Source organism: Nicotiana sylvestris, chromosome 5, assembly GCF_000393655.2.
Source record: "Nicotiana sylvestris chromosome 5, ASM39365v2, whole genome shotgun sequence".
Classification (NCBI taxonomy): Eukaryota; Viridiplantae; Streptophyta; class Magnoliopsida; order Solanales; family Solanaceae; genus Nicotiana; species Nicotiana sylvestris.
Genome location: NC_091061.1, coordinates 91,009,884 through 91,031,894, shown reverse-complemented (window position 1 = coordinate 91,031,894; position 22,011 = coordinate 91,009,884). Strand labels below are relative to the sequence as shown.

The following is a 22,011-nucleotide window of genomic DNA, read 5'->3' as shown; positions in this document are numbered from 1 at the left end:
ATATGATTTCGCTTAATGAAAGTTCTGAGAAATTATATTTGAGTTCCGATACAATCTGCAGCTCTAACCATACTTATATAGCATTGGAACATATACACACACCAGAATTCTTAAATACTATTAAATGTTCAGGAGTTTCAAATCACGCTCGGATTATGTAATGGAACAAGGTTGATCATAACCAAACTTGGAAATCAAGTCATTGAAACGAAGGTTTTATTAGGACAGATGGCTGGACAGAAAGCATTTATTTCAAGAATGATATTGACTCCATCTGATGCTAGAATTCCATTTAAGTTCCAGTGAAGATAATTTCCAATCGTTGTATCTTTTGCTGTGACAATCAACAAAAGTCAAGGACAGTCATTGTCTCAGGTGGGATTATTTTTGAAGAAATATGTGTTTACACACGGACAACTATATGTTGCTCTTTCTCGGGTGAAAACTAGAAAGGGATAAAAAAATTTGGTTTATGATGACGATGGAAAAATAACTACTGAAGCTATAAATATAGTATTTAAAGAAGTTTTTCGAAATTTAGTCTGCCACTCGAAAGATCATTAATATCTTTTTTGAGGTTTAAGTACTACTTTTCTTGCTGAGATTTATGAACCAACTGAGAAGTAGCTGTTGAGATGATTCCTCAAACATGGAATAGGTACGCTTTAGTTTTCGATATTTTTCAAATCTTTTTCTGTTACACAATTCTAGATATATAAAATAATGTTTCATTAATGTTGCACTTACAGATTGTACACTAACTTCCATTATATGGATTAACAGTAGTTGTTACATCGCATTGGTGAAAAGTACTCAATGTCACTTACGCAAGTGGTTTGAATGTGGTAATTCATCAATTGGATAATGTGATACAATAGATTTGATTCTCAATAGCTTACTGCTACGTGTTATAGTTTATGCTACTTTATTATTTGATTATGCTCTTTCTTACTTTAACAGCAGAATTATGATCAAAGTCACCATTCTGTTAATGATGCCTTCTCCATTTAGTGCTCGAATTATTAATGTGATCTCACAGCAGGAAAAACTTAATGACATATGGAATGTAAGTGTCTTCCTTTTCATTATTATTCTTCTTCTTACTTTTCATGTAATTGGTTTATAAATTAATATTTCCGTGATATAAAGCAGTTTGGCTACAATTCCAGCTCAATAATTCTGACAGACAAGTGAACTGACTCTAAGACAAATCAAAGAGTTGAAGAATATAGTAATTGATAACGGTTCCTCAACAATGGTATTGTCACCCTTTCTATCCATAGACTAGCTGCTCCTTCTGCTTCTTCATCTATCCAAGACTTGAGTTACGTTCTTTTGAGTGAAGGACTGGGCATGTATGAGTGTTACGCTGCTCTTTTTTCACATTAGAACAATGGTGAACACGAAGAATTTTCCCAATTAAAGAATCTGTAAGTTCAAATATTGCTTTACTAAAGCATGAAATGGATTATGTATTGGGAAATTACATACTAAAAATTCTACAGATGCACTATTCAGGTCTGTTAAAGATATGAATAACCATCCAACTGTTAGACATGAAGCAACCAAACTGTTGGTACTCATAGCAGATGTAGAACATATTACACTTCTTGAAGATTTTTCCAAGTAGGAATCACTAACTTTCAATTTTTTTTGTCTGTATAAATATACATTTTCACATAATTGAATTTCATTTCTTCAATCTCCATATTTGATGCTATTCATATAATTTTCTCCAGTACTATACGGTCAGTTGTCATACAAGATGACATATTCTCATAGAGTATTGACAAAGATCTCATGTTTTGAAAATCTTCAGAGAATCGGGTAATACCTTCAATTTTTTCATTTGTTAAGCATAAATATTCTGAGCTCTAAAGTCGTTACTATTTTCGTTATAATTCTTTTTTCTTTTTCTCTTTCTCTTTCCTGTTCAGTTATGTGGATTGCAACAGAGTATAAGCTGGATTTTTCATCATTCTATTGGAAATGAGTAAGTAATTGCAATGTGTTCGGGTTTTCTTATTTTCTGCATTTTTTAAATTTTGTTATGTCGATCCGAAAGATTCTATTCACACTTTTCATAAGGTTCCTTCTAAATTCTTTTTCTGCATTTTCTCTGTAGTTTCAAATACAACTACAAATAAATTTTTTTCCGTTCTCTATTTAATAGAGCCTTTACACATTTCAAGTTAAGTTTGAATGTCAAAAATCAGTTGATTCTCATATCTTATCACTTTATCTTCATGTTCTAATCAGGGGCGGATTTAGGGGGCGCAAGGGTGTTCACCCGAACACCCTTCGCCGAAAAATTACACTGTATATATAAGGCAAAATCTGTTTTTTATCTCTATATATTAAGTTTTGAACACCCTTAACACAATCCAAAAGTGTAGTTTAGTTGTCAAGGGGGGTTCAAAATCTACATAAGATCATGGGTTCAATTCCTACTAGCTACAAAAATATTTTTTTGAACCCCCTTCGTGGAGATCCTGTCTCCGCCACTGGTTCCAATGCAGTCAATATTCATGAAAACTGAATATCTTAAATTTATTTTACTCCAATGTCTTAAACTGACTATGTTAAAATACATCGAAACTTAGAGTGGGTCAAACTTTGTTTACTTGCAAAGATAAAGCAGAATGCTGCGATTTGAACCTCACAAAAGAATGCACAATTTTTATTATTCTACTCGATTTCAGCTTATAGTTTGAGGACAAAGAAAGTTAACCATTAATTGTAATTTTTTGGGATGTAGAAGAAAGTACAAAGTGAGGAGATGCAAAGCAATGTGAGTAATGAAGGATCGGGTAATTTAGTACCGATTGTTCTTCGCGAAAACATGTTTAAGGGCTATTGCCCAACCTGTTGAAACTTTTATTTGTCAAGTTCTCTTTTATAATAAGATAATTTACAATAGAGTCAAAAAGTAATTCGTCAGCATTTTTAACTTTATTGATTGGTAATTTCTTTCAATAGTCTTTCTTACATTTAGTAAAAGATGACAATCTATTATAGTTTGATTAAAAATTTATGATTATTTGATGTATAGGAGAAAGAATTGTGTTGCTAGCCCATACTTTAATTTACAAGGTATTCAAACTTCATACATTATTATGGCATACATCTTTATTGACACATGACCTGCATACAACATTGGTCAGACTAGTTTTGAAGAATGAGGATGTCATAGTTCTTGAAATATACTTATCTGCAAAGGGCATAACATGTTCTGTTACACCACCTTCTCTCAGCATATGTGGAGCAAATTAGTAAAAGTTGGCTTTCATTTCTTCCATAATACTCTAATATCATATAGCTTGGTAACTTAAGTTTTTAAAAGAAACCAAGAAGCTGAAGAATGCATGTGTTACTGATAAAAAAAATCTTTGTCGATGACCATGAATTAGAGTCTTATACATTATTATTTCTTTCTCTTGAAAAGATGACATGTTTCCTCAAAAGTTTCCTAATTATTTTTAATGCACTACGTTTGGTTTAGTTGGGATTTGGGCACTGTTATTACTTGTGGCCAATAAAAAGCCGGTTTATGAGAATGTTGACTAATAGTGGATTGCAAAACTGGTCAAATACAACTGAATTCAAAACTTAAATTATGACTTTTTTCCCGATTGATTGTTTATGGACAAAGTTCAGCAATGACTAAAATATATTTTTTTTCTGCGGTGCTTACAATATTTGAAAAAGAGAGGGACAAAAAAAGAACTTAGAGTGAAACCATGTAGTATTATTGGTTATGTCATAGTCATACATCTGCTCCATTTTCTTATTGATAATGAGGTTGAAAGACTAAAGGTACAACTTTGTAATGGTTGAGTGCTTTTACTCGGTTTTAGAATTTGTATTCACACTTTTCATAAGGTTCTAAAGATCTGAATGTGCTTATTTAGCTCCCTATTTATAATTTTCGCTTCTACAATTTATGAGCTGAATGTTATGCGTATTATTGCTTAGCTTATAGCTGCTGCCATTGCCTATGGTCTGCACAAGAAAGCTTCTAGGTCCTTTTCTCACTAGCTGTATTTATAAGGGAGAAGTCTATTTCCATATGACTTGAATGTATTAATGTGTTTTCTTTTCGTGTACTGTATTTCCAAATAATTTTTCTTTTAAAATATTATATTTTATATTTTTCGCGCAACGCGCGGGTACGGACACTAGTAGAACAAAGAACCCGAAAAGCAGAAAAGAAGTGCGAAAAATATAACGAATTTACCATTCTTACAAAGTGCATTGTCTTTTGGATGCTTTTGTCCATTTCATAAGTTCCCCAAACGGTTACAAGTACACAAGACTACAAATAGAACGACAATTGTACGTGTCTCATAAACACGCATTCTCATTGCATGCAATCGCCGCATGTTTCGCCCTTATAACACTTTACATCCCTTCCTAAAACACGTGCCCCCTTCTCTCCTTACCTTTCCCTTCTATATAATCCAAAATCGGTAAACCTCACAATCCCCACATTCAATTCACCTCCATTTGGGAAGAAAAAGATTCTGCAAAATTTTCTACAAATTCATCAAGTATGGCAGATTACTATGGGCAGCAACATACTCAGCACCAGCAGCTCAATTCAGTGCAACAGCCTAGATCTCACCAGATGGTGAAGGCTGCTACTGCTGTCACTGCTGGTGGCTCACTTCTTGTTCTTTCCGGCCTAACTTTAGCCGGAACGGTGATTGCGCTTACTGTTGCCACCCCTTTGCTTGTGATTTTTAGCCCAGTGATTGTTCCTGCTGTTATTACTATTTTCATGTTGGTCTCAGGGTTCTTGGCTTCGGGCGGATTTGGGGTGGCGGCAATAAGCGTGTTGTCGTGGATTTATAGGTACGTGACCGGAAAGCGCCCGCCCGGTGCGGACCAGTTGGAGCATGCAAGGCACAGGTTGGCTACTAAGGCTGGGGAGATGAAAGACAGGGCTCAGGAGTTTGGGCAGCAACATGTCACTGGGACCCAGCAGGGTTGAGACTGGGCTTAATTAGCATGTATGGAGTAGTACCGGGTCTTAGTGTTTATATGGTGTAATCTACTGAAGTTGGGGATCATGGTGCTGCTGTATTAGTTTACATAAATTTCATTAGTTTATTCCATGCTGTATCTTTCTTCTGTTTGAGAAGTTTGTTATATTACTTGTTTATGTTGCTAAAGGGCTCTGTCTTCAGCGAGTCCGCACTATTGTAATAGTCTCTTGTTATTCTGAACGGCCGAAATAAATGGAGCTGATGTTGTAATTAGTCTCTCGTTATTCAAGAAACTTTAATGCTTAATTATCTGGTCCAAGTGTCTTAACAAATTTAACTACGCAAAAACATAATCCCTTATGTCTAGCAAATAGTGTTCATTTTTAGGTCATGATGGCGTATAGGAGACGATATATAATCACGTGTCTTTAGCTAAAAATGTTAGTCCCTCCGTTCTAATTTACGTGAATCTGTTTGATTGGGTACGGAGTTTAAGAAAAAAATAAAAAAAAATTTGGAATTTGTGATCCTAAACAAGTCCAAATGGGTCTCAGAGTATTTGTGTGGTTATAAAAGTTTCTCATTAAGCTTAAAGTTATAATTGTTATCAAATTTAGAAAGGGTTCATTTCTTTCTGTTCCAAAAAGGAAATAATTTTTTTTTGGAACGGATCAAAAAGGAAATAAGTTCACATAAACTGTAAGATCCTGCAAATAGGACGTATATATTAATCGTCGACTTATACCGCAATTCATTTTGAATTTACTAGGTTAGAAATTATTTTTACATTATTTAGTATTCCCTCCGTCCACCTTAAGTGGCATATCTATAGTTAGTGTGATTAAATTATTTTTAATTATATATTATAATATAATTTAATGTGATAAGTAAAAAAATTTTAGGAATACGTATATATAAGGATAATTTTAAAAAAATAAATTAATTTTTTTTAATTATATAAATGAATACTTATACTAAAATAAAAAGGTAAATAGATCAGAGGGAGTAAATCTTAAAACCTAAACGGACCAAATTCAATATCGAAGATTTGTATTTATTTGGTCAAGTTTTATCGTACTAAAGCCTAGTTTGAACTCAATAACTCTGTTAATTCATACCAAAGTCGGCCTAACAAAAACGGTGGCTGAAAGCGTAACTTCTCGGTTACTGCTAGCTCTGACCATTGGAGATATTTGTTAATTTAATTCATTAAGGCTTATATAATAATTTAAAACAAATATATATTGCCAGTTAAGAATGTGCTCTCATAAATTCTCATAATCTAATAATTTCAATTTTATACCATGCATTAAGTGGATATGAAAATAATTTCATACATTTGGAATAACTGATCAAGTCTATTTTGATGTTAAAAAAATAGCTTTATCCGCTCTTTTATAAGAAATAATTAACTCCAAAGATATTACAAGAGACATCATTTTTTAATTATCAAAGGCGTCATCAAATTACTTATTTTCATCTATTGCATGTTAGTTATAGAATTTTATTATTTATCTAAATAACTTCCATCTTCCAAAAAATAAATATAAAATTTAATCTCTTTTATTAGTAAACTTATAATATGTTAAAATAAACAATTTAGAGGCCATCAACTTCCCAATGCAATTGCTTCTCAAGGCAAAATAAATGTATTTGTTACTCGATAGCATTCAATGGAGAATATTCTATAGCATTAAGTGAATGGTTTATTACAAAGAAAATGGCATTCCCAGCCTACCGTTACATCTTCTTTAATGACCTTCATAATTATCATTTAAGAGGAGCTTGATCCTAGGACCTTGTTCCCTAGGTGTAACTATAAATAGTGAGCTATACCATCATTGTAAACGCGACGAAAGCATACACCATATTCTATCAAAAGCTCAATAATATTTTACTTTCTTGCTTATTTATATTGTTCTTACTGCCTCCGAAAGCTCTGAGCCCGGAATTATATTTTCTACTATTTTATCTCCATCTCAAGGCTAAGTATTATATTTTATCTAATTTATTTATCATTTTAGGATCAAATTAATTTACTTGTCTATAAACAACGTATAAATTCAATTGTACCGATTTATAGGTAAATAGTTTGGCGCCCGCATTGGGGCATAGACAGTCGCGTAATTGAATTCATCCCTTCGTCTATTACTAATTTGTTTGATTCTTTGTTCTTAGCAAAAGTCATTAAAATGGCAGATAATGGCGTCAAAATCACACACAACGTTGATGGCAAGGAAATCAGCCTAGGCACAAAGATTCCATCAGTGATACCCGCAACAAGGTAAACGAGGCATGTCGGTTCACGACGAGCAATATCCACGACATGATCGAAAGGCAACCCCTGACGATGCTGAAGATGAGCACGTCGTTGAAACAATAAGGATTCTGAGGTAACAACAAAGGGCCATTATGGACATCTCTCGCGGCAGGATAAGGTCATGACAGAATCAGAACAGGCATTGTCGGGTGCTTCCAATAATGGAATGGACAAGGTGCAATTCCTCCCTATGCTCCTACAAATCAAACAACACAGATGGTCGATTACAACACCCTGAGGGGCGAAGTTGGCTTTGATAGGGCTGAGGGGAACGATAGCGGACATGGTAACAACAATGAGAATAATCCATTTAAAATCAAACTTATGCGGTTTATAAGGGAAATAAACGCCTGAATGGATCAAATTCCAAGCTCACCACCAGTGCTGAAAGGGCCGGACTCAAGGAATTATACACAACTGCCATTCAAACCAAGCGCGGCACCAAAATTGATCCCGAAGCGATTTAAAATTCCAGACGTGCCGAAGTACGATGGACCTCAGATCCTCAGGAGTGCATCACCACCTATAAAACAGCGGTGAAGGGAAACGATTTAGCTCCCTACGGGATTGAGTCAGTCTTACTGAAAAAGTTCGGGGGAGACTCTTATGAATGGAGCTCTTACATGGTATTCGCTTTTGCCCGAGCACTCCATAGACTCCTTTGAGATGCTCGCGGACTCTTTCATAAAGGACCATGCTGGGGCCCGAAAGGTACAAGCCAGAAAGACCAACATATTCAGGAATGCACAAGGAGAATCCGAGTTGCTGCGAGAGTTTATCCGGAAGGAAATGATGTTGCTAACGATCGTACCGGATGAATGGGCAGCCAAAGCATTCACCAAAGGTCTAAATCAGAGAACTTTCGACGCTTCCCAGAAGTTGAAAGAAAGTTTGTTCGAGTTCTAGGTAATAACTTAGGCAGATGTTCACAACTAGTACGAGTTAAAGATAAGGATTAAGGATGATCTGCTCGATTTTCTAGCATTGGCCAAGGGTTGGTACCAGGAGAAGAATAAAGAGAAATCGAAGGATGATTTTGACATAGATCGACGGCCTTCAAGAGGTTGGTTTTTTCCCTATGAATAGGACAAAAGATGCGATAGAGGTTTCTGGTCGGCGGATAGACTCACTACCGACAAGAGAACTGTTCGCAGCCGAAATAACAGGTCATTGTAGGACAAGGAAACACCAGGTTCTCAAGATTCTTCCTACCCCAGGATTTCCTAATACAACTTCAATGTCAGCATAGTGGAGCTGGTGTCGGCTATGAGGAACATTAAAGAAAGACGGTTCCTGAAGCCAATGAGATCTGATCCCAGCCAAAGAGATTCTAATTTATGGTGCGAATACCACGGGACAAACGGTCACCGGACTAGGGACTGCCGGCATCCGCGTGAAGAGGTGGCGACATTGCTGAAAAATGACCATCTCATGGAATTTTTGAGTGATCAAGCTAAAAACAATTACGGATGCAGTAGTGATAACACGAAGCCTTCAAAAGCAAGAGATGATCCTTCTCGTTTGATGATCAATATGATTTTTGGGGGGAACGAGATTAATGGTGTGACACTTTCAGCGGCAAAAAAGATAAAGGTGTCGGTAGCACACAGCAAGAGACTTCGGTAAATCACTGAGGATGACATTACTTTCACAGAGGAAGACACGAATGGACTACCGGTACCACATAACGACGCCCTGGTAATCTCTCTAAATATCTTAAATTTTAAAATTAGACGTGTTCTGGTGGACCCAGAAAGTTCGAGAAATATTATCCAGTGGAGCGTGTTGGAGAAAGCTAAGCTCACATGAAGTATTATTCTGGTCACAAAACTTCTCATCGAGTTCAATCTGGCAAGCGTGATAAACCGAGGAGAGATACTACTGCTCATGAATGCCGAGGGGGTGATGAAGACGACTAAAGTAGTGGAGGGCGATATGGGTTACAAAATTATCCAGGGGAGACCATGGTTGCACGAGATGAAGGTTGTGCCATCAATATATCACCAGTTGCTAAAATTCCCAACTCCCAAGGGAATTAAAAATAAAGAGGTGACCAAACAACAGCAAGGGAGATGAATACAATCTCAGTCTCCAATAGCAAAGGGAAGGAGCATGCGGCATAGCAATGACAGGAACCGGCGTCTGCTCCCGAGCTGAGCAAAGTCAACCAGTGGGAAGAGTCGTCAGAATCCTATCAAGTGTCAAGGTATTTCCAAGTACCAGAAGATATGGACGCAACAAAGTCCACAACGGAAGAACTTGAACAAGTCGCATTATTCAAAAAGTTCTTGGAGAGGAAGTTCCACTTAGGGATAGGACTGCACCCCGAACTCAGGTCTGGATTTATTAAATTTTTTAAATTTAATGTCGATTATTCTACGTGGTTGCACGTGGATATGGCAGGTATCACACCAAAAAGTGTCCATGCACAAGCTAAGCCTGGACCCCAGCATCCCTCCGATAAGACAGAAAAAACATCCTATTGCCGAGGTCAAAACAAATTTGTCAAAAAAACGGTAACTCGCCTGATTGATATCGGTTCAATCCGAGAGTTAAAGTATCCCGACTAGCTAGCTAACATAGTAGTTAGTTCTAAAGAAGAATAATAAGTTTCGCATGTGCGTAGACTATAAGGATTTAAATAAGGCATGCCCAAAAGACTCGTTCCCATTGCCAAGCATTGATCAAATGATTGATGCGACGGCCGGACATGAGGTGATGAGTTTTCTCGATGCTTATTCTGGGTACAACTGAATCAAGATGAACCCGGAGGATCAGGAAAAAATATTTTTCATAACTAACTTTGGCATATATTGTTACAATGTGATGCCTTTCGGGCTAAAGAACGTTGGAGCCACTTATCAATGTCGTGTAAACAAAATGTTTGAGAAGTAAATAGGAAAAACTATGGAAGTTTACATAGATGATATGACGGTTATGTCTTTGAACGCAGGTGACCATCTGAAACACCTGCAAGAGACCTTTGACATCTTGAGGAAACATAACACTAAAATTAACCCCAAGAAGTGAGCATTCGGGGTCAGCTCCAGTATGTTCCTGGGATTCCTCATGTCGTGAAGGGGGATCGAGGTTAACTCCGATAAAATCAAAGTCATCGAAGACATCCCGGACTAGCTATCAAGCGTAAAAGAGGTTTAAAGGCTAACAGGGAGATTGGCTACTTTGAGCAGATTCATTTCCCGATCTTTGAAAAAATGCCATCATTTCTTCTCATTTCTCAAAAAGAATAATAACTTCGAGTGGACACTGGAATACCAACAAGCTTTGAAGGATCTGAAAAGGTATTTGTCAAGTCCTCTGTTACTGTCAAAACCAGAGGAAGGCGAACAACTACTGATCTACTTAGCACTTCCGGAGGTAGCGGTAAGTGCTATTTTAGTCCGCGAGGGTGAAGGTACGCTATCTCCTATTTATTATGTAAGTAAAATTTTGACGAGAGCAGAAACTCGCTACCCATATTTAGAAAAATTGGCCTTAACTCTCGTAGTCGCCGCTCGAAAGCTAAAGCCTTATTTCCAATGTCGTCCGATAGCCGTGGTGACCACTTTTCCCCTACGAAATATTCTTCATAAACCTAAACTCTCATGTAGCCTAGCTAAGTAGGCCGCTACAATGAGCGAATTTGACATAGAATATAAACCCAGGACTGCAATTACGTTACAATCTTTGGCCGACTTTGTGGCCGATTTCAGCCCGGAACTTTTGATTCTGGCTACCAAAGAAGTAGTAATGGTGTTAGAATCGACATCAGGATTTTGGACCTTGTTCATGGACGGAGCTTCAAATGTGAAAGGGTATGGGCTTGGCATAGTGTGAACCACGCCTTTGGGAGAAACCCTAAGGCAAGCCATAAGAACTGCTCATTTAACTAACAATGAAGCAGGATATAAAGCTTTGATTACAGGGCTTGAATTGGCCCGGGGGCTGGACTCCAAGGTCATAAAAATCAAATGCGACTCCTAGTTGGTGGTAAATCATGTTTATGGGGTCTTAGAAGCTAAAGAGAAATGCATGCAACAATACATAATGAAGGTCCTGGCCCTGCTTGCTCGGTTCTGAGAGTGGTCAAATACACATATCCTGAGGGAAGAGAATGCAGAAGTAGATGCACTAGTGAACCTTGGATTGTCCACAAAGATGAAGGGATCGAACTCCGGTATGGTAGTACAACTTATGCATTCGGTATTGGAGCAGATAGCTATTACGAGATAAACACGACTAATTTGGTCTGGGACTGGAGAAACGATATTATTGACTATCTCGAGCACGGAAATTGCCTGAAATCCTAAGGCATCTCGGGCACTGCGCACTAAAGCAGCTCGATACAGCTTCAAGGGGGGTCAATTGTACAGAAGATCTTTCCAAGGCTCGTTGGTCCGATGTTTGGGAGCCTCCGAAGCTAATTATGTTATGCGAGAAGTCCACGAAGGGATCTGCGAAAATCACTCAGGCACAGATTCCTTAGTATTAAAATTAATTATGACAGGTTACTATTGGCCCTAGATGGAACAAAAAGCCAAAGCTTATGTTAAAAAATATGATAAATATCAATGTTATGCACCGCTGGTACAGCAAGTGGCAGAGCCATTATACTCAGTTTTGTCACCATGGCCATTCATGAAGTGGAGAATGGATATCGTCGGACCACTGCCACCGGCCCCCGGTAAGGTAATTTTTTTTTTGTCTTAATTGACTATGTTTCTAAGTGGGTTGAAGCAAGTCCTTATCAGAAGATCAGCGAGCGTGAAGTAGTAGATTTCTTGTGGGAGAATATAATTTGCACATTTGGGATATCAACAGAGATAGCATGCGATAACGGGACAAAATTTATCAGCGCAAAGATCACGAGGTTTCTTGAAGACTTGAAAATTAAAATGATCACATCATCACCCTATCATCTGAGCGCAAACAGCCAAGCAGAATCAACAAACAAGGTGATTATACAAAATCTAAAAAAGAGATTGGAAGCAACTAAAGGTAAATGGCTAGAAGAGCTGCCAGGTGTACTATGGGCGTACCAAACAATGGCCAAATCGAGCACGGAGGAGACTTGTTTCTCTTTTGTGTATGAGGCAGAAGCCATGATCCCGATGGAAGTAGGAGAACCTACCCTGAGGTATTTTCAGGCAAATAAAGAAGCAAACAATGAAGCAAACAATGAAGCAATGTTAGTCAATTTTGAGCTACTCGATGAACGTAGGGACTTGGCTCATATAAGGATGACAACCTAAAAGGAGAGAATTGAGATATATTACAATCGAAGAGCCAACCTCCATTATTTCAAAGTAGGAGACTTGGTTTTAAGTAAAGTAACTCAGAACACCCGGGAGCTCAAAGCGGGGAAGCTAGGTCCAACATGGTAAGGCCCCAACTGGGTTTCAGCTGTCACCGTGAAGGGGTCATACGAGTTAGAAAATCAACATGGAAAAAAGTTTCCAAGCAACTGGAACGTGGCACACCTCAAGAGATACTATTGTTGATAAACATCGCCTATACTGAAAGTATGTGCTGCACTTTTTTTCCCTTCGTCTAGTTTTTGTCCTAATCGGGTTTGTCTGGAAAGTTTTTTAACGAGGGAGCAAAGGAAAGCATACTACGAAGGAAGTTTTAGCAGAAACAATAAGACCTTTAAATTATAAGGCACACAAGCAAAGAACCACTATGAAACGGTTAGATAGTCTTTTGCTCGATAGCAAAGTTCCTACCGGGAAGTAAAGTTTGCTATCGAACAGAGATTACCTGACTGTACACAAGTGAAAGTCACTTGGGGATTGTTAGATAATCTTTGGCTCGATGGCATAAATTCCTAAGGGGAAGTGAAGTTTGCGATCGAACTTAAGATTACCTACAATTCACTAGTGGAATCCTCGAAGGTGTAAAATTTCTAGTGTTCAAATTCGCATTCTTCGCATTCGAACACTGAGGGGAAATGATATGAAGATACAACAACAATTATTGCCACATCGACCGGAATACGAAAACCAAAAACATAGTTCTGTCATCGAGACCGGGGACTGCACTGCTAGCCCCGTAGAAACAAGTTGTACAAGTTAGCCACAAGAAATGATAATTTCTTTTAACGCCTATGTACTTTTGAAAATGGAAGGAATAAAGTAAAGTCTTTTTATTTCTATCTTGTTTCTTGTCTGAATGATGAACTGATTTTATCATTTGAAAGTTAAACAAGTACTTCAAAGGCTAGTGCCATAATGAACATGAGACGTCCTCTTCAAGGGCACCGTGAACATAAGAGGGTCCTTTTTTATGAAACCCACACGTTAAAGGGTTGATTTTAGAAGAACCTATGACTGGAATCCAAATACTACCGGGGAAAAATACATTCGAAGCCTTGCATATCCCGACACGCAAAACTGACGAGAATACTTAAATGAAAAGTACACAAAAAGCTAAACTTGTGCAAATACTTAAATGAAAAGTATGCAAAGAGAAAAACTTGCACGATACTTGAACGAAAAAGTATTTCTATTTACAATAAACGTGTCAAATAGTACAAGTACAAATGTATGAGAAAGAAAAGAAAACAAAAACTACGCTACTGCATCTCCGAAATTCGGAAGAAGAAAATGAGAGTTTGATACCGGCTCAATACCTTGGACCTCATCATTTTAGCCTTCAACATCATCTCCTTTAGGTTCTTCTTCAGTTCCTGAGAACTTGGAACAGGAACTAGAAAAGTAGGTAGCATCAGGTTAGGTCGGAAGACCCCTTTTGGTAGTTGACTCCAGCTCATGGGCCTTAGCGATTTCGAAATCAAAGTCAATGACACCCGCTTTGGACTCTTCCAAAGTTTTTCTCCTCATGCTATACATAGCATATGTTTTTTCAACAACGAGCGAAGCCGCTCAGCACTGGAGTTCTTCTTTAAGTTATCCTGCGTGGATCTGGTAGACCGAAGGCTAACGTCAAGCTCGCAGACAGCAAAGCTGAAAACTCTATTGTGCTCGATGGTCTTCATATGCTTCTCCTCCAACCGGGCATACTTCACCTCGGCAGCAATAACATTTTCAGTTTTGGAGTTTAAGGCTGCCTCCAAACTATTCAATCTTTCTGCAGCGGCAACCTCGCGATCGGATGCAGCAAGAACGACATTGTGGACCTCAACCCATTTGGCCTTATTCTATTCAAATTATGCCCTTAACAGTGTAACCTTCTGACTAAGGGTTACCACTTCTTGTTCGCTTTGCCGCAACCGAGCCTTCAATTCAACGGCCTCAACAGCTTGTGCATCCAGTTCTGATAGGCGAGCAGCAGTCTGATTTAGCTCGGCCAAAAGTCAATCCCGTTTAGATGTAAGTTCCTCATTATCACAAATCAGCCTCTGAAGGCCCTCAGAAGTAAGGAAGTTGGCCTACAAAACAAAAATGCAAATTCGAAATCCTACCATAACAAAGATAGAAGAAACAACGGAGGGAACAAAGAATATACAGTTGTTGCGTTGTGCATGACGTTGTTCAACAAACACTCTCCCCAGAGAGTTTGTATGTTATCCCTATCTTTGTTTGAAGCCAAAGGCTTCAAATAGTTAGCAAGCTCCACCGGTTGGGATAACAGATGACATCCAGTAAAAACTGAGAGGGTAACGCTCCTCCTCTTTTGGGGATCTTCTGAGGGGGTAGCATAATTTTCCTCAGGTTCCCATGAACCGGGGACTGGGGAAGTGGGACATCATCCGCTCGGGCAACTGCGACCGGTGGAAATGATGCAGCAGTTGCTGGTGGTAAAGGCAGAGTTGGTGAAGAAGAAGATGAAGTTAATGGTGAAGTAGCTGCGGCAAATGCAGTGTTGGTTCTTGGTTTCTCATCAACTAAAGACGATAGGGACCCGTACTCAGCCTCAAAATTGGGAGTTAGCATTTTCCACCATATCATACTCCCCCTAGAGTGCCGATGCATTGTCCTCGATTGGTGTAACTAACTCAACAGATTGAGCATTCTGTTGAGCTGAGGAAGGTCGTCGTCTTCTATGTAGAGAAGCCCCCTCCTTATTAGCTTCTCCATCATCATCGATCACCATAGTGTCTATGGCCGGATCGGGCGCAAGGCTCATTACCATAACATCCAAAGACGATTCGGGCGCGACATTCTTTGCCTTTTTATTTTTTCCCCCGGCCGCGGAGGAACGTCTCTTTTTTGGTTTCTTGTTCTCCGGCGGGGGACTCTAAGAAGAAGCACTTTCACTAGAAGTAGGCCAGGAGACACCTGTTTGGGTAATAGCTTCCTGCAATAGCCTCGTCGTCAGCAAACTAGCCTAAAAGTCCTCCTCGATAACGACAATTCAGCCCTGGGGTAGACCAGAATTTAAAATGAGAGAAAGGTTAATCAACTTCCCTATACGAAAGGTAAAAACAAGATAAATCTAACTTACTATAATTTTTGGCCTTCCACCCATATTTAAGGGCCAGTTCCTTCCACGTACGGGTCTCGGGCATAGTGACATCCAAAATCTTCTGGACCCAATGGTCCAAACCTTCGACCCTTGCTGGAACCCACCGAGTTGCTGGAACAAGTGAAAGAAGAGGAATCAGTAACAGTATGGGATGATCTTTAACTAAAAGAAGAGGTAAACGATGACCTTACAAGTGCGATTCTACAATTCTAGAAAGGATGAAGCCGTGGCTGAAATGATGTCCCTGGTGGTAACTACGATGAACTATTCCATCCACCCACGGTTGTTATCATCATCCATACTGGCTAGCAGAGCATGATGGCCACGTTTGCTGAAATTTATCATTCTCCCGCGAAAACTCTTGGAGGAGTAAAGGTTCATTAGTCGAGCTAGGGTTAGCTCATCTCCCATCTCCTGGCATAGACGCCGAAGACAAGTAGTTGTCCTCCACACAGAAGGACTTACTTGTGCCAGGCACACCAGGTAACAGATGTAAAACTCCATAATAATTAAGTCAAGCTCCCCACTTAAAGAGTACGACCCCAAAGTGAAGGGATACATATAAAAATACGTAAAACCCTTCTTGGATAAAGTTACTCACTCCGCCAGATCAGAAGCGATAATGTCTAAATCATGGAAATGACAGTCTTCCTTCATAGCGAGAATACTGGAAGGACGTATGGAAGACAGTCAATGGCCTATGTACGAGGGTTAGCAGAAGGATACTTCTCCTCGAAGTCTTTAGTTATGATAAGACCTTTTGGGATGGTGGTGCTCACCGTAAGAGAAGCATCATCATCAACTTTATCTTTGTTTCTTGAGGAATTAAATTTTTTGGAAGAAGAAGCCATTTTTATCAGAAAGGAAGTAAGGATTTCTATGAAGAAGAGGTTAAAGAATGGTTGAAGACAAAGTACGAGTAGAGTAAAGAGAGTTTGAGAAAGTTTGAAGAATTATGAAGTGTAAATGAAGAAGTTTGATGCGATAAGTAAAGGAATAGGCAGCTAAAATCGTGGACATAATTACCCTGTTAACTGGCAAAAATGATGCTAAATCATGGGCTGACACGTGTGCGGATATTAAATACGGAGAGACGTGCGTCTAATCAACCATCAGAAATTTTTTAAAGAATTTTCTGCCAAAAGAGGTATTTCTACCAACTTCCCGGTGACACAAAGTTATGCCACCGAAAGGTGGGGGGCTGTCTGTATAGGGTAAAATATATTCATATTTTATGATCGCATGAGAAAGGGACACGTGGAGCCGAAGATAGAAGACAGTCGGGCTCGGAGGCAATGATCTTGTTGCCATCGGAAAGAATGATATCTATAAAGGCAAAATAAATGTCTGCCACTCGGTAGCATTCAAAATATTCTATAACATTAAGTGCATGGTCCGTTACAGAGAAAATGGCATCCACTGCCTACCGTTACACATTCTTCAATGGCCCTCATAATTGTCATTTAAGAGGGGCTTGATCCTAGGACCTTGTTCCCTAGGTGTAACTACAAATAGTGAGCTCTACCATCATTGTAAACGCGACGAATTTCTTGACAAGAATACCTATTCTATCAAAGCTCAAAAACATTTTACTTTCTTGCTTATATATATTGTTCTTACTGCCTCCGGAAGCTCTGCGCCCGGAATTACGTTTTCTGCTGCTTTATCTCCATCTCAAAACTAAGTATTATACTTTTATCTAATTTATTTATCATCTTAGAATCAAATTAATTCACTTGTGTATAAATTATGTAAAAATTCAATTGTACTGGTTTACGGGTAAACAACTATATTAGTAACAAGCAAACCTTGCATGTGTATCTCCAAATATTTTAGAGATAAATACCAATTAGAAGGGGGTGGCAAACGGGCGGGATCGGGTTGGATATGGGCGAGTCGAAAATGAGTAATGAAAAAAAGAATAAATTATACGACTCAACCCATATTTAATATGGATAAAAATCAGTTAACCGGCGGATAATATGGATATCCATATTATCCATGGCTTCTTGAATATGATCACTTTTGGGAGAATTCCTAGTCTCCTAAACTCTAGGAACCCCCAATTTGAGACTTTATAAATATAAAAGTTAAATCCATTAGTTATCTATTGGTTATCTATTTTCTAAGTTGGTAAAATATGATTCTTATCCATATTTGATCCATTTTACAAAAATTTATTATCCAACCGATTTTTTAATAAATAATATGAATAGATAACTGTTTACTTTTAACCACTTTGTCACCACTACCACTGCTCGGTACAGTGGAATGTTAATTTAATTAAGCTGTGAATTGAATCACTAGTATCAACTATAACTTGAGGAATCAAGCATATGAAAGATTCGGTCACATCTAGTCAAACAAAATATAATTCCAGTACAGGACATCTTGTGCAATTATTTAATTTCTGTATGATAATTTAATTATGTCAAAATGCATCATTCAATATAATACTGAAAATCCACAAGAAAACATAAGTAGAATCACTATAAATCAACTATGAATCGAAGGACATGACTTCCAATGATTCAATAGCCGCAAACTTCTATTCTCTTTATCTCAAAAAATAAAGCAAACCAAAAAAATAGCTAGGCAAAAGAACGACCCAAAAATTGCCCAACTTTTGTAAAGAATGACTTGAAAAATAAATTCAAAGAGCTCCAATACAGATGTTTAAACCATCGTTATTTGTCACTGGAGTTGAATGTCCTGGCTGAGATTGAACCTGGGAATGAGGAGGTGGGTGTGACAATAGACCAGCAGTAGGTGGCCGTGCCACAAAAGGTGCAAATCGGTAATTTAGATGGCTTTGATTAGGTGGGAAATTGAATACAGGAACCCAAGAGACTGTAGGTGCTATTACTTTGGCTGCTGTAAGGCCCCTGGGTACTCCCATCTGTATACACAAGACAATGTCATAACATATTAGACAAGTGTCGTATGGAGAACTATAATTTCTTAAGTTGTACTCTATTATATCTAATCTATTTCGGTTATGAAGGGGTTTACTTTCTGTTTGCGACAAATTTATCGTAGAGAAAATAAAACTGCAATCACTAAAAACTATAAAGGAAAAAGAAATTTATTAATAAACATTATAGGTTACAACTCTTTATCCCTTGATTTTTCCCTCCGATTTATTCTACGTGATTCAAGGACCTTAGCAGTGTATTTCTCGAAGGTAGGACTTGAAGCAAGACATATTTGACATGTCTTTGATTTCTTAATGAATATTCCAAGAGCTTCATGGAATTTCGAAAATCTCATATTTGATCTCTTTATGCATATTCCGGAAGTCTATGGAATTGCTGACGTCCTCTTTATGCATATTCCGGAAGTTTATGAAATTGCTGACATCTCTTTGAAGGATGTAGCCTTATTTATAGGCATGGATTTAGGGTTTGGGTGGAATAGCCACCAAGTAACCCTAACCACTCCTAGTATTTCAAGAGTTGTCTTAAATTTAGGATTTATCTTGATATGTTAAAACTTCAGTGTCTACACTTTCTGCTCCAAACTGATATTCTATTTGCATTTTTTTTTTCTATTGTATACTATAAGAGAAGTTTTTTGTGAAGTGTCGTCGATGGTGTTTTCGCCATAGGATTAGAAATAGTTCATTTGTGGCTAGTGATATCAACATTAAGAGCTTACTCTCAACTTTTCTATTCATTTCCTTTATCAACAAAAATGAATTTTCTTGTCCAAAGTATATGGAGTGTGTAATTCTCCCCTCTTACCATACAAGGCATGCGGCGTAAGTCAGGGACTCCCAAGGGTCTAGTCATCGGTGAAAGTGGGGGCCTTGCACAAGGAGCAGCCTGCACATATATTATTGTTACGACTTTGACTTTAACTTATAGTATTATATAATTAAAAAAATAACCTTTATTTTAGTCATTCTAGATAATTTAATCCATATGAACTACAGTTTATCTGTATCAATTAGATCTGCAGTTTAATAATGTACGTACCTGTCCTTTAATTTGGCAAGTGTCGAACAGTTGTTCCAATGGGGCACTCGCCTGTCCAATAAACATAGCCATTTTAATTAATACGCTAATCATATGTAACATTAATTATTTTTTGTGGCATCGAAATTATAGACTTGCCTCTTTTTGGACTTCAGGAACCATGTTTTTTGAAATAGAAGGTGAAGAAGAATAAGTTTCAGAAGGAATCTGTGAAATCTGCAAATTTACAAATTCCTATCAGTATAATACATAGAACAGAAAAGAAAGCAAAAAAGGAGAATATAATTAAAATATTACCGAATCTTTTAGATTGACATCAAAGACACTAGGACGACGTTTTTTTTTATCATTTGAGGCGATTCTGATAAAATACTTTTGGGCATGGCTAGCCACCTGAGATGGAGTCCTTGTAGGCACATAACTTTTGGAAATTCCTCTCCAATCACCTTTTCCAAGCTTTTCTAAACCAATTAAGAAAGATCTGTGTTCTTCCTCTGTCCATGATGTTCCTATCAGAAAATAAAATTACAACTATAATAATTCTGGCTTATACAAATGCGATCTAAGCAAGACGCCTTGAAATTCCATTCGGTAGGGAAGGAGGAATTTCCTTATACTATATATGTAAAGTAACTCAAACCTTGTATTGAATAATCCTGGCAAAAAGAAAAAGAGTCTCATATATAGATTTGAAACAAGGATTTTGAGACAAAATTTTTGAAAACTAGAAACGAACCTAAATCGTAAAAGACTATTGTAGAATTGATTCAAAACCTCAAAAATCGCTTTAAATACATTGTGATTATTTCGCTATGAAATAAATAAAACACGCTACAAACCTATATAGTATTGTTATGATCTCAAGAAAAAAGACGTGCATGATTCGTGATTGACACCATAAGAAAACAATACAAAAACAATACAAAGAATCTATTTTATGAAGGTTCGGCAAGGCGACACTAGCCAAAATATCACATTAACATATATAGTAGATGTTTGAACTCTCCCAAACATAACATTCGACTTAGACACCAATTGGTATATAAAAAAATATAGGATAAAGAAATGGTGATCAAGATTTGACAAACCTTTTTTTCTATTTCTTGGCCCATCGGAAAGATAGCCAGAGTCAAGGACGGCATTGTGATCATGAATTTCAAGATTACCAAGACTTTTGCTCCTTCTTATGGCAGATTCATGATCTCCAATCTTCATCTTCATTTTTGTATCACCATGGTGATTATTATTAGTCGTATCGTCGATCCTAACTCCAAATAATTTGATTCCTTTCGAATTATAATTACATGTTCTTGAATTGTGTCCATTCTGCCCACAATGAGAGCACTTCCTTGCATCTTTTGTCATGCTAGATACTCACCCAGGGGGTTTTTCTATATGTATATGTTGTTTTTCTTCAACATATAATATAATTAAATTAATACAAAGTGGTGGTTGTATTCAATTCTACTATAAAGCGTACGCTACTATAAGACGAGGTTTTCTCGAATTCTTGGCAATACAAATAGGATTGAACTAAAGAGATTGCATATTTATAGCTTCTACCAATCATTTTGCCGTGTAAGTTTTACCTTACCTTTAGTTATTTTTCCTTACATATACTACTCTTACTTTACATAAATAATAAATTTTTCCCTCTTTTATTTTGGGAGTTATATTCATAATTAATCTTCTATAGGATATATATGGAATCAAATCCACTGGATACCGGTGAAGTAACTCCTTATTTATCAAAGTTATTTTGGTCTAGCAATCCAATTTTTGAGATCTAGTTTGAAAAATAAATTCTCTGCTTAAATTTTATTTACAAATATGTGTGAACACGATCAAGAAAACAATATATAAAAGGAAAATTTGTAATTTTAGTTCGATTTTTCCTGTAAGTAAAGAAAGAAAATATAAAATAACATACGCAATATCTATACGGAAGGATAATCATTGACTCCCTAGGAACAAAGAGTTCTTAATTAGGATAATTTAAGTGTTACTTGGGTGCAAAGGATCGGAACATGGAAGGAAAATACAACTCAACCTATGTTTATTCACTAGTATCCTTGCTGGCAAACTAGTAAATTTTACTTTTTTGCCATGTATGAGAGAGTCACTTTCATTAAATAAAGTCAAAGATTATTTGTTAACAAATTGAGAAACAGGATTATTATGGATGTAAATTTAAGGAGTATGGATAGCGTCATCCCTAAGAGTACCACCATAAAAAATAATAAAATAAATAAATTTAAAAAAATTTAAAAAAATTCAAACTGTTTCGGTATCTCTTTTC

General features: G+C 37.3%; 3 protein-coding genes across 3 annotated transcripts; 2 read left to right on the top strand and 1 right to left on the bottom strand.

Annotated features, from left to right (window-relative positions):
* The first annotated feature begins 4,439 nt into the window (after positions 1 to 4,439).
* Positions 4,440 to 5,297, top strand: LOC104227672 (oleosin L-like). The gene has a single exon (XM_009779971.2). The coding sequence runs from the start codon at positions 4,553 to 4,555 to the stop codon at positions 4,991 to 4,993; it is 441 nt and encodes a 146-aa protein (XP_009778273.1). The 5' UTR covers positions 4,440 to 4,552; the 3' UTR covers positions 4,994 to 5,297.
* Positions 5,298 to 7,914: 2,617 nt separating this feature from the next.
* LOC138868968 (uncharacterized) lies at positions 7,915 to 9,117 on the top strand. Its single transcript, XM_070146549.1, has 4 exons — positions 7,915 to 8,197; positions 8,291 to 8,371; positions 8,558 to 8,930; positions 9,042 to 9,117. Exons 1-4 carry the CDS (start codon positions 7,915 to 7,917, stop codon positions 9,115 to 9,117), a joined length of 813 nt encoding a protein of 270 aa, XP_070002650.1.
* A 9,187-nt stretch (positions 9,118 to 18,304) lies between these two features.
* Positions 18,305 to 21,161, bottom strand: LOC104227673 (probable transcription factor At5g61620). Its single transcript, XM_009779972.2, has 6 exons — positions 20,801 to 21,161; positions 20,010 to 20,221; positions 19,851 to 19,928; positions 19,713 to 19,763; positions 19,479 to 19,559; positions 18,305 to 18,634 (listed from the first exon to the last, which is right to left on the bottom strand). The coding sequence occupies exons 1-6, from the start codon at positions 21,075 to 21,077 to the stop codon at positions 18,389 to 18,391; spliced, it is 945 nt and encodes a 314-aa protein (XP_009778274.1). The 5' UTR covers positions 21,078 to 21,161; the 3' UTR covers positions 18,305 to 18,388.
* Between the last annotated feature and the right edge of the window lie 850 nt (positions 21,162 to 22,011).

Excerpts from the sequence above, each read along its gene's own strand:
- LOC104227672 (XM_009779971.2), top strand. The coding sequence starts at position 4,553 with ATGGCAGATTACTATGGGCAGCAACATACTCAGCACCAGCAGCTCAAT.
- LOC138868968 (XM_070146549.1), top strand. The coding sequence starts at position 7,915 with ATGAATGGAGCTCTTACATGGTATTCGCTTTTGCCCGAGCACTCCATA. Across the intron at positions 8,198-8,290 it reads TTCCCAGAAGTTGAAAGAAA|CATTGGCCAAGGGTTGGTAC; the intron begins GTTTGTTCGAGT and ends TCGATTTTCTAG. Across the intron at positions 8,372-8,557 it reads AGATCGACGGCCTTCAAGAG|TGGAGCTGGTGTCGGCTATG; the intron begins GTTGGTTTTTTC and ends ATGTCAGCATAG.
- LOC104227673 (XM_009779972.2), bottom strand. The coding sequence starts at position 21,077 with ATGACAAAAGATGCAAGGAAGTGCTCTCATTGTGGGCAGAATGGACAC. Across the intron at positions 19,929-20,009 it reads ATGTCAATCTAAAAGATTCG|ATTTCACAGATTCCTTCTGA; the intron begins GTAATATTTTAA and ends GTAAATTTGCAG. Across the intron at positions 18,635-19,478 it reads TACGCCGCATGCCTTGTATG|ATGGGAGTACCCAGGGGCCT; the intron begins GTAAGAGGGGAG and ends TTGTGTATACAG.